This window comes from Watersipora subatra, chromosome 7 (genome assembly GCF_963576615.1).
Source record: "Watersipora subatra chromosome 7, tzWatSuba1.1, whole genome shotgun sequence".
In the NCBI taxonomy this organism is placed as follows: Eukaryota; Metazoa; Bryozoa; class Gymnolaemata; order Cheilostomatida; family Watersiporidae; genus Watersipora; species Watersipora subatra.
In genome coordinates, this window is record NC_088714.1 from 49,975,639 (window position 1) to 49,991,335 (window position 15,697).

Sequence of the window (15,697 nt, forward strand, 5' to 3'; positions counted from 1 at the left end):
ACTATTGGTTTGAGTTTCTCTTTATTGATAAAAACGTAAGTTTATCTTTTATTATAAAAGTGTAAGTTTCTTTTTACTGGTAGAAGTTTAAGTTTCTTTTTACTGGTAGAAGTTTAAGTTGCTCTTTACTGATAATAGCATACATTTCTCTTTGTGAATAAAAATGTAAGTTTCCATTTGCTAATAAAAGTGCAAGTTTTCTTTATTGACAAAACTCTAAGTTTCCCTTTAATGAAAAAAAATTAAGCTTCACTTTACTGATAAAATTCAAAGTTTCTTTTTACTGATAAAAGTGTGAGTTTATCTTGATTGATGAAGCTGCAAGTTTCTCTTTACTGATAGGATTGTAAGTTTTACCGATTGAAGTGTGAGTTTCTTTTTAATAATAGATGTGTCAGTTTCACTTTACTGATAAAAGTTTGTAGCATTTCCCTCGTAGAAATATAAGTTTCATTTTAGGCCATTCCGTAGGGCGCAGACTTGAGCACTCGGTATAATCTAAAACAACTTAAGCGCTAGATTTGTAGCTATTGTTACAAAATGCTCATAATTCCATATGAACAACTAGTAATTTTTTTCCAATTTTTATTTTTTAACATTGAGTTCCATATTTAGTGAAATTGCCGTCTTTACTTAACTAAAGTGATACCTATATTTAAAAAAAAAATGAAATAGTTCTAAGTCACTAATAATGAGCTGTCTGTAATTTTATCCGCAACGTTTTACAACTAAATTAAAATTTTAATGTTTTGGCTGATTTTTAGAATACCACATAGTTTATTATTTACCCACGCTAGATAAAAAACAACTATCTGGCAACCAGATAGGTTTGGTCTGTTCAATTTTAACAGTTTGAGATTTGATTTAGTTTTAAATTTTGAGTTGTGTGGCAAATTTAAAATTTGAAAAAGACTTTGCATGCGTAAACAAATTATATAACACGTGTTGAGTGAACTAAAACTAGACCAGCCCATTCTTAAGTGTACGACTGAGTTTACTAAATTGAAATTTGAAAACTTTATAATCAGTACTGTTATCATTCTAGTTTTAACTATTTAAGCCACTCAATTTTTAGCTGTAAGCTTAGACTGAATGTAAATTATTGTTGTTTGCATTCAATTAAAATTTCAAAAAACCTGGCATTTTTTAGTGTAAAATCAAAGAAAATTTGTTTATGTTTAGGCTGACTTTTAAAGATTTAAAAAATGTTTCTGTAAGCTGACTTCTGAGGCAGCAAACCTCACTCTTTTAAAAACTAAGGAATGTCACATAGGAAAATAAGCATGGGTTGCTTTTTATAGAAGCTTAAATAATTTGGAAATCATGCATTCTTGATCATAAATGTAATCTCAGAAGAAACGCAGAAATTTATATCTAAAGTTGAAATTCGAAGTTCGTTGTACCTTATAGTTGGTGCTGGAATACCATCTGCCTTTTGACAATCAATTTCGAATGATGAGTCTTTTGCAAGTATGATTGGATTCTCCAGTCTGGGTTCAAGGTTGCTTCTGGTAAACTTTGGTAATTCTGAAATAGGAAATACCAATTTATGGTTACATAAAATCAAATAAACAAGTGATTGAAAAATAACAATGTGAGTACCTACTAACAGCCATATGATTAAGTTATTAGAAATATTGCTAATTTAAGGTTCGCTATCAAGTTGACAGATTTAACTTGTCAGTTGCAAAAGACCACTCGGCACTATATGCCACGTGGTTTGGCTTTTTTATGGTGTGTCTTGAGTAAGCTTAGTGAACATGCTTCTGATTAGTGAGTAGCTTACTTAACCTCTACTTAACCTATACTTAACCTATACTTAACCTATACTTAACCTCTACTTAACCTATACTTAACCTATACTTAACCTATACTTAACCTAAACTTAACCTCTACTTAACCTATACTTAACCTATACTTAACCTATACTTAACCTATACTTAATCTCTACTTAACCTATACTTAACCTATACTTAACCTATACTTAACCTATACTTAACCTATACTTAACCTATACTTGAAGATCAACTCAGACATAATTTTAGTAGACTATCGAAAAGCATCATTATTTTTTGATCATTTGCGATTTTTTTTATGTTTGAGGTGATCTGATGGCAAAAATGTTTCAAAAGTAAAAACAACAAAGCACTTTCACGGTTAACATGCTAAAAATAAAAATACGTGTGAATGACGTCATTAGTTGTTATCGTTGCAATAGATGATATTGGCTATTGTGTTCAAGTTGCAGTGTTACGGGTATCTATTCCGTCAGTCTCTCTTTGTACCTTTTTCTTTTTAACCGCGATTAAGTTTTGTCGATTGTAATTTTGAAACATTCTGGCATTAAGATCACCTCAAACACTAAAAACAATAGTGAATGATAAAAAATGCCAATAGTTTTTGATTATATAAACTAAAAAGATGATGACATGTAAGTGCGTTTTTAACTGTCTCTATACCACACGCCACGTAGCGCGGCTCAGTATAGCCACGTAGCGCGGCTCGGTATAGCCACGTAGCGCGGCTCGGTATAGCCACGTAGCGCGGCGCGGTATAGCGCTTGCATATGACCAAAAGCCACTTGGTACGGCTTTAGTAGGCTTCATACAAAACGTTTCTGATCAGCCTGTAGTTAGCTAACTAGCTTATCATGTTTGTATTTAAATGAAACAAAAATCTGCTTGCTATATTAAGCCAACATAAATAGTGTTTTCAGTCAATGCTAAGCTATGTTGCTTTGCAAAATTACTTTGCAAAATGTTACATTTTTATAGCAAGTTCTTCTTCATAATGACCAGCCATATCAGACATACTACAACTACCAAAGCTTGATAAAATGTAGATCAATTGACTTGTGGTACTACATAATAGTCTAGAGACAGTGATTTGTGTTATTTTTACCAATACTAATCAAAGTCGATCAAGGTTCAAAGAGTTAAAGTAGTTTGGGAAAGTTTTAGCATACAAATACACCTGGCACTCACTGGCAATAAGGAGCTCAGTAGTAAATGACTGAGGTTCATCGTTGAAGCCCATTCCTTGACACAAATAGGTTCCTTCATCTGATTTTCTAACGGAAGATATCTGAACCGTTCCATTACCATAAATCGTTGTTCGAGCTCTGAAATATCAAACTAAAATTAATATGAACTAATGCTGCTTCAAATAAAAAAACTTTGCTAATTTTTTTTAACTTAATGCAATAAAAGAGTACTCCAATCTTTAGGCAGCAAATAATTGGTTTTAGCTATTAAATCTATAATAATCACAACATTTTAAATATTTGATAAAGTTAATTTGTATTTGTGTTTAGACTTATAACAAAGTAACTTCATACAGAAGCAACAGTCAGAACAATACAAATCTGACGCTAAAGTTTGATTGATACAAAATGGTAAAGCTTCATCATAACATAGTATAAAGAGCACTTGCCGATATAATCAATTACCATACACAGTACCTCTGCTTTGGAGCATTATATTTTTATCTTTCTTTTAGGTACACTGCTTAGCTAATTTGCACTTACTCATGACACAAGGATTCACCAAATAGTTGTAAGACACCTAAAAAGCTTTTTGACCTTGTAATTCACCTGCTGATTATAACATGAGAAAGACATACAATTTTAGTATCATGTTTTATGCAGTGTTTTCCATTGTTTAACATCAATTCAAAAGAACTCACGGTACAGAGATTTATGATTGTAAGCAGAGCACTTGTATTTTTATTTTCAACTTTACTACCTGTTAAGTTTACTAAGAGGAAGGAGACAAAAGAAAGGTAGGAAACAAGGAAGAGAGGAGAGAGGGAGGGCTAAAAGAGGTAGAGAGGAGGAGAGGGGAAGAGGAGGAGAGTAAAGAGGGGAGAGGAAAGAGAGGGAGGAAGGGAAGAATATGAAAGAAATGGAGGGAAAGGGAGGGAGAGAGAGAGAAAGAAAAAGAGAGAAAGAGAAGAGAGAGAGAGAGAGAGAGAAAAAGAGAGAAAGAGAGAAGAGAGAGGAGAGAGGAGAAAGAGAGAGAGAGTGAGAAAAAGAGAGAGAGGGAGAGAGAGAGAGAAAGAGAGGGAGAAAGAGAGAAAGAGAGGGAGAAAGAGAGAAAGAGAGGGAGGGAGAGAGAGCGAGAGAGAGAGAGAAAGAGAGTGAGAGAGAGAAAGAGAGAGAAGGAGAGGGAGAGAGAAAGAGAGAGGGAGAGAGAGAGAGAAAAAGAGAGAGAAAGAGAGAGAGAGAGAGAAAGAGAGAGAAAGAAAGAGAGAAAAAGAGAGAGGGGAGAGAAATAGAGAGGGAGAAAGAGAGAAAGAAAGAGAGCAAGAGAAAAAGAAAGAGAGAGAGAAAGAGAAAAGAGGGAGAGAGGATGAGAGGGGTAATAAAAATATAACTCACCGAGTGCTGTTGACCATGAGGTAAGAAGTTGTGGTCCACCTGTACCAGTTGATCTCTCTAACATTCTCAAACTCACAGTGCATCCAGATGTTTTCATCTCGCACTGTCACAATTGTTTTTTGAAACAAACCATCCTTCAGAAATGCTGCATTTGAATCTACAAAACATTCGACTTCGCAATTCAAGGTACTCAATTTACAGTATAACTTCAGAAATTGTTTTATTTAATTTAAAAAAAAAACATTTTATACCAATAAAATCAAATTAAATATTTCATACCTAATGAAGTTCTTACAGTAACATTTGAACAAAGCTCCTTAAAGTTTTCACTAACAACGAGTCTTACAGAAGGCGCAAGAATGAAAAAAACAAAAACAATGCCTCTACATTGCTTCATCTTCACGACTAGTTGAGATAACTAGGACACTTTAGTCTGTGATCTAGACAAAGCACACTAGAAACAGAAAAATTAACTCGCTAGCAAGATATTTGCTAGATCACAGTCTATAAGCTCTGCTATAGTGATTGCAAATTAAATCACATCTGATAGATTGAAAATGCCAATATAGATTATGTTAAGCAGATTTGACAAGCACGAAAGCAATGCTGTCTCTACGCAATGAATAACCCTTATCATAACTAAATCAAGTCTTCTAAGTTGTGTAGTAGATAAACAGCTTGCCTTTTTGTCTGAAGTTGTTTAGTGAGTTTAGAAAGCTCGATGATTATAATAGTGGTTGCATGCATGTATAACTTTAGTTGCAATAGATAACCATCAACAAAATGATGTTTTCCATTACTTGCCAAAACAAAGAAAAAATGAAATGACAGAGATAAAGAATTAGTGAATGAATTCAACGGATGTGTTTTAAAGTTGGTAACCTAATACTATTGCGGAGGAGTCAGAATAGTGAACTGTCGGTTGTGGTAACAAAAAGTTCATAAACTAAAACATACCATAGTGGATGTAACGTGTTGTCGTCACGAAATAAAAAAAATTCTGGTCATATGTGTGGAAGGATAAATATTGTGGGTATAGTTTACGTAGGATTTTGCCACTTGTAACACAAATTTATGTAGAGTTGTTTTCCGTTTTTATTATAGAATGTGATACGGAATAAATACACAAAACTTAAAAAGTTCTGACAAATAAAAAAGAATGCTATTTCCCAATGCAGTACTTCACAAAATACCATACACATGTAAACATACAAATAATATAATAATAAAGTAAAACATTTCAAATATCCCACCAATTATAATCGCAATAGACTCAATACAGCTAGACTCATATTTTTCTGCCCACAACTGATGTTACCTATTGATCGTCTGTAACTAAACTAGTATATTGAAAGCTAAGTGATGTTCGGGACAATATTATTCATGGAGTCATATTTCGCATAAGTTCCCTTTTTTTACGCATTTTCGCGGATTCTTTTAATCGCGAAAGAACACATTAATGCATAAATTAGTTCGTAAATCCAGCTAGCAATAGAGTGCAAAACCTTGGCAGCTGGTTAACTTGATATTTGACTTTTCTATATTATACATGTACATGTCTGTAAATGTATTTGCAAATCACATCATATACATTTCGTAATGTCTAAATCAGAATCGTCATTGTCAATGCCATCAACTTCAGTATTAAAAGTTTCTAAAAGTGGTTTCACAGTGAAAATAACTAGAGCAACTTTTCAGATGACGATTCTGAAGAAATTCTGACAACTTAGAATAATTTCGCAAAGAATTGTGATGCTTTGGTAAAAAGCGCAACCCTAACCTCAGGCAATGGTTACAAAAGAAATTGAAATTCAGCTATGTTTATTGACTATGCTTGCAACTATTTTTTAATTTATGTAGTGTTATTTTCCCTTTTTGACAACAAAGCCAACAACTCTAACTATTCATGGATTTTAGCCATTTGCAGAATTGTCTGCCTGCAAATCTTCAAACTTGTAAAACCATTGAATAATCTCATCCTGTAGAGTAACCGGTGACTGCCAAGCCACTATTGGTCATGGAGATCAGCCTATTCAGATGACCCACTAATACCTAGTTGCCGGTCATCAGTACTCAAAATAACAAACAGTAAACACGGAGTCTCTAGCTGAAACAGTTTATCCGTTAGTCATTTCTCACTGCAAGTGTGTTGTATTCTGTGTTGAAAACTCAATCCCTTATGAGTTTATATCTTCTATTACATTTCGGAAGTTGTAAAACAAAAACAAGCAAGACGAAAGAAATTTTAAATAATTTTAGCACTTTAACTGAATACTTTCGAAAACATCCAAAGCTTTGACAAAATATTAAATTTTGATTATAATTCTGCCATTAAAACAGCCTATATTTAGCTAAGGGTTACCTGTATGTGGTAAAGGAACAAAATTGAAAAATATGCCACTCTATATTATGCTCTTGGTGGACAACCACTTTACCACAATAACATAATCATACTATTAATAATATAATCATACTATTAATAATATAATCATACTATTATTAATGTAATCAGGCTATTTATTAAGACTTAAAACTGATTCAATATTTTGTTTTACTTCAACAAGTTTTGTGAGTTTTAACAGACTTGACTATTGTGACTAATAAACTGTGATTGTCTTATCTTCATAATATAATGCAAGAGAAGAAAACTCTTGTTGAGTTGTATATTGAAATGTTTTATCACTACACTACATCTTTCACAAGTAACACTACAATGCTGAATCTTATAATATTAGTAGTTTAAGTAATTATTGAAAAAATCTGTGAGCAATTATTACACTTGCGCAACTGGCAATCATACTGTTTTAGCTCTCTGTACACTTAGGAATAATAAAGCATTTTAATAAAGATGATGGTGTTGTAGTATAAATTTAGCATCATTTTATAAAACTAGTTTGCTATTTACTGCATCTACTTTTGACCTATTTACTGTATTTACCTTTGACATTCACAAGATACGACTCTCCTGACTTGGCAACTCCTGCTGCATTTTCTCCTTCACAAGTGTATATGCCATTGTACTCGGCACTGATTGATAGAATCTTTAGTCTGGCCTCAGAAATTCTATATTCATTATCTGGTTCATCATATAATCTAAAAGAAACAAACTAGATGCTTAGATAGCTAAGTCAGATAGATTAATAAATAAAGTATTTTGAAGAGGCGATGATTTCTGGGTTTTAAACCTATAAGTATGAAATTGTAAACCTATTAGTATAAAATTAATGATTTTTTATCAGCAGCACAACGTGGTTGAGTCTCAACAGTTATTGATTCTCTTGTAAAAGGAGAAGACAATTTTTAAGTTTTGTCATAAGCAAAAGAGCTGGAAATTATATCTACTTAGTAAATATAGGTTTGCCTTGAAGTGGTGCTCACTAAAAATTGAAATTGCTTAAAAATTTAGTGTTCATAAAAAATAAAAACAAATTTTATATTTTAAAATGCCAAAAAGGAACTACCATACTCTCGCAAAAAACTCACCGCATTCTTTAAAACGGCTGTTGAATAGTAAGTTAAAAGGAGCAAACAACTCCATATTTGTTCTATTGTGTCAAAGAAGTAGCAAAGAAATACAATAAAATTTTCTTGCATTGCTTGGTTGACCAATGAGAAATAAAAGAGCTGTAATAATAAAAACAATATTATTATTTTCGAAGTGTTTTTAAACAGATAATACAATAAACTACCAAAAATAACAAACATTTTGTTCAACAAACACCAATTTCGGAGTGAATATTTACTATTATAAAAGCCGTGTTCATCCAACTGTCTGAAACTGTCGTTAGAGGTTGGAAAAAGATACTGCATTATATGAGATTTGAACTGGCAACTTTTGGCATAGTGAAACAGTCTAAATACTACACCAGCCGACTGCCCACTAGCATTCCAAAATAATTGTACGTATAGTAGTTATTAGCTGATGATCTATCATGTTGCATTCAAGATGATAGATGCTAGTCTATTAAATGATATATGTAAAATTGATGCCAAAATTAGGTGATTGAAAACTGCTGCTTATGTTTTATGTTCATAGATTGTCTGAAAACTAAATAGCTGTTTTGATCTACAATTTTGTGGTAATTCTACTGCTGTAGTAGTACTTCTATGTTATGCTTTGTTGAAACTAACTTCAGATGTAGCTCACTTTGTAACACAGAGTCTGCTGCACCCGGCTGTTGTTCCAATGTTTCAATTGTCATATAAACAGAGAAGAAACATAATTCACATGCTCTCATTGGCCGCAGGCCTGTTTGGCAGCTCATGTGAGCAAACATGGGCTGTTGTGAACTTGGGTTAACAAAAAACATAAAGATTCGGAGCCGTAAAAGTAAGAAAAGTCATAAATGAATTTAGTGCGCAGTTCTGATAAATTCTAAAGGGGACTGCATGGAAGTCTCGTTTCGCTAGATTTTAGTGTTATAAAAAGCAAGTATTTAGTGCTTTCAGATCAAAATATTAACGTGAATTGCGGTTTGCACAAAAACTTAGTTGTTTCCATGTCTTTTGCACTTACTTTATGCGGCATTAATTCTGTACTGGAATAAGTGTGCAGCTCTCCTTTCATGATATGAACAAATGAAAAATATATGCAAAAAGAGGGTATAAAATAAAAAGTGTTTAAAAATAGCGAATGTACATTTAAATTTTCCTCAAAAGGTTTGTTAAAATAGAAAGAGTTTCAATTTACAAACGGTTTGACAGAAGCGTAGACAATTCAGACAAAATAAATTACCGCTGCGACATTGATCTAAAATGCCTGCCAGATGCGCTCAGTCACAGCTTTGGTCCCATTACCACCTACTTGTTGATGATGAATGAGGCACGATTTGCAAGCTGTGCCAATAGATCAAACGCTGCTATTAAAAGATTAAATCAAATCATGCAACCAACAAAGGTCAGTGATTATCACCTTGCTCATAAATCTTCTGTTAGTATTGATTAGCGTGGTAAGGCGTGATGAGGTGAATATATTTAAAGCTCTGTAGGCGGAGGTCATTTTACAAATATAGCCCGTTTTGAAGTAAAACTTTTTTAGTCCATTTGCGAAATGAAATGGACCAAATGCAGATACAAGTTGTGTTTGGTCTACACCAAATGCAACTTGTACTGCATTTTATGTATTTAATTCATATTCTATGTAAATGTACCGCTGTTCTACCTAAATGATTTATGAATGACATGCTATGTGCTAAATATTTTTTTGCAATGATTTTTAAATGCTCCCTACAACTGGCTCATAATGCTCGCTTGCTCAATTACACTAAATAAACCATAAAGTGTTTGTGGTTATTGAGTACACTAACTAATACGCATGAGAAATGCAGACAAATTTCTTACATTGTATTCTGAAATTTTTTGAGAAATGTAATTAAATAGAAGATGAGTAAGACAAAAGATCACAAGGTTTCTAGTGTGTTATCTACTGGAAACCTTGTGATCTTACAAGGATAATAAGTTATTAGACAACCACCTGTCATCTTGGAACAGTCCAAAATGACAGGCGAGTTAACTGTCATCTTGGTCTGCCACACGTTTCAAGGTTCAAGTTGACAAAATTTGATTGCAGTTAAAATGCTCAGAAAATGAGTATATGATTGGCAGAAAACTGTAACAATGTTGGTTTCTTCTAGTATAAGGCAATCTAAACACATGTCGACTCCTAAAGTACGGCCATGCATAACTATTTTTTGTGAAATGAATGCAAAACACAGAATTATTCGGCTGAAATTCAGAACTGTCAGAAATTGTCAAAACTGCGCATTCACACCGAAGTTGTTGACGAAACGCTTTTAATTGGTTGACCAAACTATTAGTGATCTTGGTTTTAGCAGCTTTTGAGATTGGTATAGTCCAAGATATGTATACCGACATACAATAAAAGTACCAGCGCAATATAACATAGTACATATGATACAACTGCTTAGATTGGGCTATTGCTGGTTCTTTATTGTTCAAACAGCATGGCTACAAATTGTTTCTTTTTTAATAATAACAATTTCTTTTTAGTAGCCAAAGTTCACTTTGTGAAAAGAGTTGCCATTTTTAGCGCGATCAATTCAGTTGCATCATACTTATTATGGCATATCGCGCTAGTATTTTTCTTGCGTGTTGCGTTATGTGTCTTGAACTATATAAATTGCAAAAGCTGCTAGAATCATGCTCGCTAATAATTTGTTCAGCCAATTAAAAAGCTCTGACAATTCTGTGAATTTCAGCTGAATAATTCTGTGTTTTTCATTCATTTTGGGAATTTGGTCAGAACCAACGAAACAGTCGTTAAGTGTAGCCGTACCATAACACTTGATACGAGACTCGCTTAATAACATTTTCTTGTCATTTACAAGCTTGATTAAAATCTACTATAATAAGATCACTCACATTATATACAATTTTTTCTAGGATGACTGAAACTAGAGGCAAAATAAGAAGCACTGTGATGCTGCTATATTTAATGTCAACCTTGCAATTAATACTCAGCAGAACACACTGAAAGCGTCAGATATAAACGCCACCCCTTTTCTTTGATATTTATATAGATCAACTTTTAGTATGAAGCTTGTAGTAAATATTGCATTTTTTAAATATTTGTTTCTGAAAATTTCTTTCAAAAACAATGTTGATTAAATAATGGTGCAGCATTTTTTAGAGTAAACATTAGCAAACTTTCAAGTCACATTCTACTCTCTTTCAATGTATTCCAGGTTGTGGTATAAAACATTCTGCTATGATCAGCTAGCTAATCATGACAAAGCAATCTTTCTACATGTTAGAATATGCTCATTTTTAGTGTGTGTGTCAGCTCTAGCACAAGGCCTGTGAGGATTTTCTAAATATATCTTCAGTTTGCTTTAGTCTTTGGTCGCTTAAAGAAAAGCCAGCTTGTGGCCACGTGTCCAATTGTTTCAAACGCAACGAAATGTAACCAAGAATCATGCAAATTCTATCTAAAAACTTTGCTTCATATAAATCCCACCAGAGTCTTTGTATGACTACAGTATTACAAGCAACTGTCCTATTACAAAACATATTACATTTTAATACTATAACAAGTTAGTTGTACATCATTTCAGCAAAATATGCTTTTTGGAGTTATCTGTCGCAATTATGACTCGTTTACCTGACTTTGTTTTTGTACCAAGTGATCCGTGGAGTCGGGGATCCATCTACCTCACATTTTAAGCTGACTTCATCCTGAAGGGTTATATTTCCATCTTTTGGCTTTCTCAATGAAGTTTTCGCGCCGTCCGATATCCCTGTATAAAGCAAAAAGTTTATTTTTACCTGCAGCTTACATCTTACAACCATTCACTTTCCAAATTTATACAATCAACCTCCACTTCTTCAAGCTTCACTGACTCAGAAGTTCAATTGCACAATCATCCAGGACTCGGATGATTGTCCGTCACCCAGATGATTTTCTGGTGTAGTTTGTCTGTGTGAAAAATGGCAAATTTAACCAATAGGTGGCTTGCACACCAGACGATGTCAGTCATCTGAGTCAGTATTGTAAGGCAATTTTCGTTTGTTTTTATTACTGCTGTTAATTTTATACTGTATCCTATTACAGGTTGAACTTTAACCATATTTCAATCCCTCATGTGTACTGTGTATGCATATTGTACCATATTGTAGCCTGAGAGTATGTGTATGAGGCAATCTAGGCTGTTTAGTATACAGTACTATACAGTCCTGAAGTTCCTAAGTCCAACATTTTTTGATGCCTGAACTTATCAGAGTCTGCAATAATCCAAACAAACCAGGGTTGTCTGCACTTATTTTTAATGAGTAGCAAATGTGCATAAACCAAAACTAGGAAAGAGGGCTTTGTTAAATGTTCTTTGTAAAAGGAAAACTTTTTTAGTTAACCAAATAGTAAATGTCTGCACTCTATTCATCTTTAGCCTCGTGAACCTCAGGCTAAACTCTATTACTTTTTTAGTTAACCGAATAGTAAATGTCTGCACTCTATTCATCTTTGGCCTCGTGAACCTCAGGCTAAAGCTCTATTTCTTATAATCTCTGATGAATCAGCAAAACTCACATTTGGGTAGTTGTCTTCTCTATAGCCTAGAATAGTAAGATGCATCACAATTGTCTTTGTTAACATAAAATAACATTTAAAACAGTCTTTTTACTAATAAATAAATATAATCAAGCATAGAATAACATTTGAGCTAATACTATGAACCCACAGATGACACTGCTCAGTAAAATATAGAAGATTTCCATATGTTACTGAGCAGTGTCATCTGTGGGGTGTCTCATTCCTTATATATTCAATATTGCTGACCAATAGAAAGTTTACATGGCCAACTATCGGGGTGCTAAAATAGTAAATTTATAACAATTAGGTGGATAGGCAGTATCTAAATTATTACTTAGATTGACTCCACCCAGCCGATTGCAATTCACAATGGTTGGAAATCAGAACACAGATAAAATAGCCAATTGAAGGATTATATTCAAAGTTTATACGTACATTTATATGTAAGTTTTCTGTTGAACACTGTTACGCTTTTAGTTTTATTTCATTTTTATTATTTTTTCATTATTTTGACGCTTGGTTGTAAGAAGAAGTGGTCACAACTTCCAGGCTTCATGAATCACATAGAGACCGCATCAACTTCTCTCTTGTCTAAAAATCAGCGTTTTACTCAAGTAATTTTAACTCCTAATTTGTTTACGGCTTTTTCATCTCTATTTCTTTCCTACCGTGTATTATTAGACAAATACAGATGAGTATAGATTAGAGCAGACATTATTAGTAGCATAAACTGAAAACAATTGGGTGAATTTTTTTGTGGCCTTTGAAAAAACTTAGGTGAGATTTTTTTTGAAGCACTGAAATGTTAGCTGATTTGAATTACTTCTATCTACTCATCATTGCAGTAGCAGATGTAGATTGCCTACATTCCCAACTCAAGGACATGGGAGACACAACTCCTTTTGTTCACAGAGCTAACAACCTTTTAGTTTTTCGTCATAAGTCCCTTTGATATCCTAGTATCATTTTATAGTTGAAATTGCCACAATGGTTGTGGCAAAGCTACACAGCCATATAACTATGCTTGCAGAGTTTATGGCTTTGATCAAACATGATAGCCGTACAAGAACACTTACCATATCAATAGTTTAGTAAAGGCTGGTTCACACTATATCGCCATATGACGTCGTTCTTCTTTCAGTGTTTATCATCGACTATGTGAACCGAAAATTGATGGCATCAATGAAGCAATGCCGACATGTCGGGAAAGTTTGCAGCTGTCAAATTTTCCCGATATTTCGCCGAGTATCGACGACTACCTTTCTAATGTGAACCTTTATGGCAATAGCAATTTGGGACACGGTACTTACATATATTTCCGTCTATGATAGTCACTGCGAGAATGGTATTTGATTCAAGCACGTAAAGAAAGACGTTTCTTCGGGAAAATTTAAAAAGAACAATGAGAACACCACATCACGGAGTATTTGTTGATGTAAACGCCGATAGGTTTGTGATAGTGTGAACATTGTTAGCATCGATGATCACCAAAGTATTTTGGCATCAACGTCGAGATATGTCGATTTAGTGTGAACCAGCCTTAAGGCGGGCCTAGTTAACATACTCAATTAACCAGACTTTTAAGTCATCAACAATTTTGACACAAAAAATCGGAACAATATCGCTCAGAATGAACACACAGCTACAGAAACCGGTCGGAAGTTAAAATAAAATGAAATTTTGTCGGAAGGTCTGATAATTAACAAATATATTATGTAAGCAGAACACTAGCTGTAATAAATTTGTTTGAATTTCAGCTTCACGATAACAGAAGCAACATTTGCCTGATTAATGTGACTATGTTTGAATTCATTTCAACATTGCACTGAACTTCGTAGCTGTTTATTTTATCACGCAGTCGCAATTCTTCTTCCAATTTTATCATAGGTTCTTGTTGCCACAAGTCTATTTGTTTGACCAATAGCAGTCCAGAATGGAACTACTGAGTAGGAACGTAATGACACGACGCTGATCTCTTAATTTCAAATTTGATCACACAATGTAAGTTTGATATGATTCTACTTGGATGTACAGTACTGTTATTAAGGAATATTGATTGCGTTGGATAGAGGCACATAGGTAAGTATTTTCCCTTTTTTTTTAACATTTTGCCTTCCTCTTTTGAACTTTGCTATTACAAAAATCGTCTGATTTATTTATTGTTTATTATTTTGTAGTTTACCGAATTGGTTGTTAACTGATTACCAATTTTAATGCTGTAAGTTTTACGGTGTATTAGAACCAATAAATTGGAAACTCTAACTGCACTTGTTTGTAGTTGTCCTTGCTGTAATCTGTAAACAATTTTGCAGTTTGTTTAAAACTGTACAGTAGCAATAAATGGCTAATATAATCTGATGAATGAACACCTAATGCTTTTATCTTTCCCGCTTTAGTGCGGGCTGAAAGACATGAATCTTAATCCAACAACAAACTAATTTTTGTGCAGTTTACCAACTACAACCCAGAGTTGTTCTCTCATGAACACAAAACATTTTAGCAGTTGCTAGCTTTCTAAGTAATTGCGAGCTCTTATATATTATTAAATTGGTTTACTTTGAATTAAGTAGCAAGCTAGCTATTGTCTAATATGTTACCTTGGTTAATCTTACCTCTAATTCGTTATAAAATTGTTCCTTTAGAACTAATACTTCTGTTTTTTTCTAATATATAATTATTTAAATTGCTAACTATTAGAAAAATTTAAATATATCAAAGAATACTGTTTTCATCCTAATTTGCTGACAAAGAGTAAAAAATTATATTCATGAAATACTCAATAATTTAAAACACAGAATTTCAACAGCTTTTTTTTAACCATTACAAATTTTGTTTAAAATTTTCAAGTTAAAGTTCAAATTTTTATGTTTGAATTTTTAATAATTAAAAGCACCAATAGCAAAAAATGATGTCTTTAACTAACCTTTTTGAACTTACGAAAATAATTGAGCCAGACAAATTTTACAGACACAAGAGTCATTATTTTCCAATCCTCAAAACTTGCAAACTAACCTGGGAGTTGTCTTATCCACATTTCACTTCACTGATTAAAATCTGAATTGTTTGTGCTTTTCACACATAAATAGAAATGTAGCCATTTACATATAATTTGTGGAACTGCCGCAAGTACATTTACTAAAGTTGAACAGCAGAAGCCCACTAAAATTTTAATTAAATAGTGAGTTTTACACAGCATCTTCCTTGAGTTAACAATATACAGAGAAAATACTGAAATTTTAACAATTAAACACAATCAATTTTTAATTTTACTT

General features: G+C 33.1%; 1 protein-coding gene across 1 annotated transcript in view; it reads right to left on the reverse strand.

Moving 5' to 3' along the window:
- Positions 1-15,697, reverse strand: part of LOC137399444 (inactive tyrosine-protein kinase 7-like) — a 61,600-nt gene that overhangs the window by 17,390 nt on the left and 28,513 nt on the right. Inside the window, exons 2-6 of the mRNA XM_068085563.1 lie at positions 11,499-11,634; positions 7,317-7,471; positions 4,379-4,535; positions 2,985-3,121; positions 1,404-1,527 (exon numbers count right to left, since the gene is read on the reverse strand). Of these exons, the coding sequence (XP_067941664.1) occupies positions 1,404-1,527; positions 2,985-3,121; positions 4,379-4,535; positions 7,317-7,471; positions 11,499-11,634 (709 nt within the window). The remainder of the gene's footprint in view (positions 1-1,403; positions 1,528-2,984; positions 3,122-4,378; positions 4,536-7,316; positions 7,472-11,498; positions 11,635-15,697) is intronic.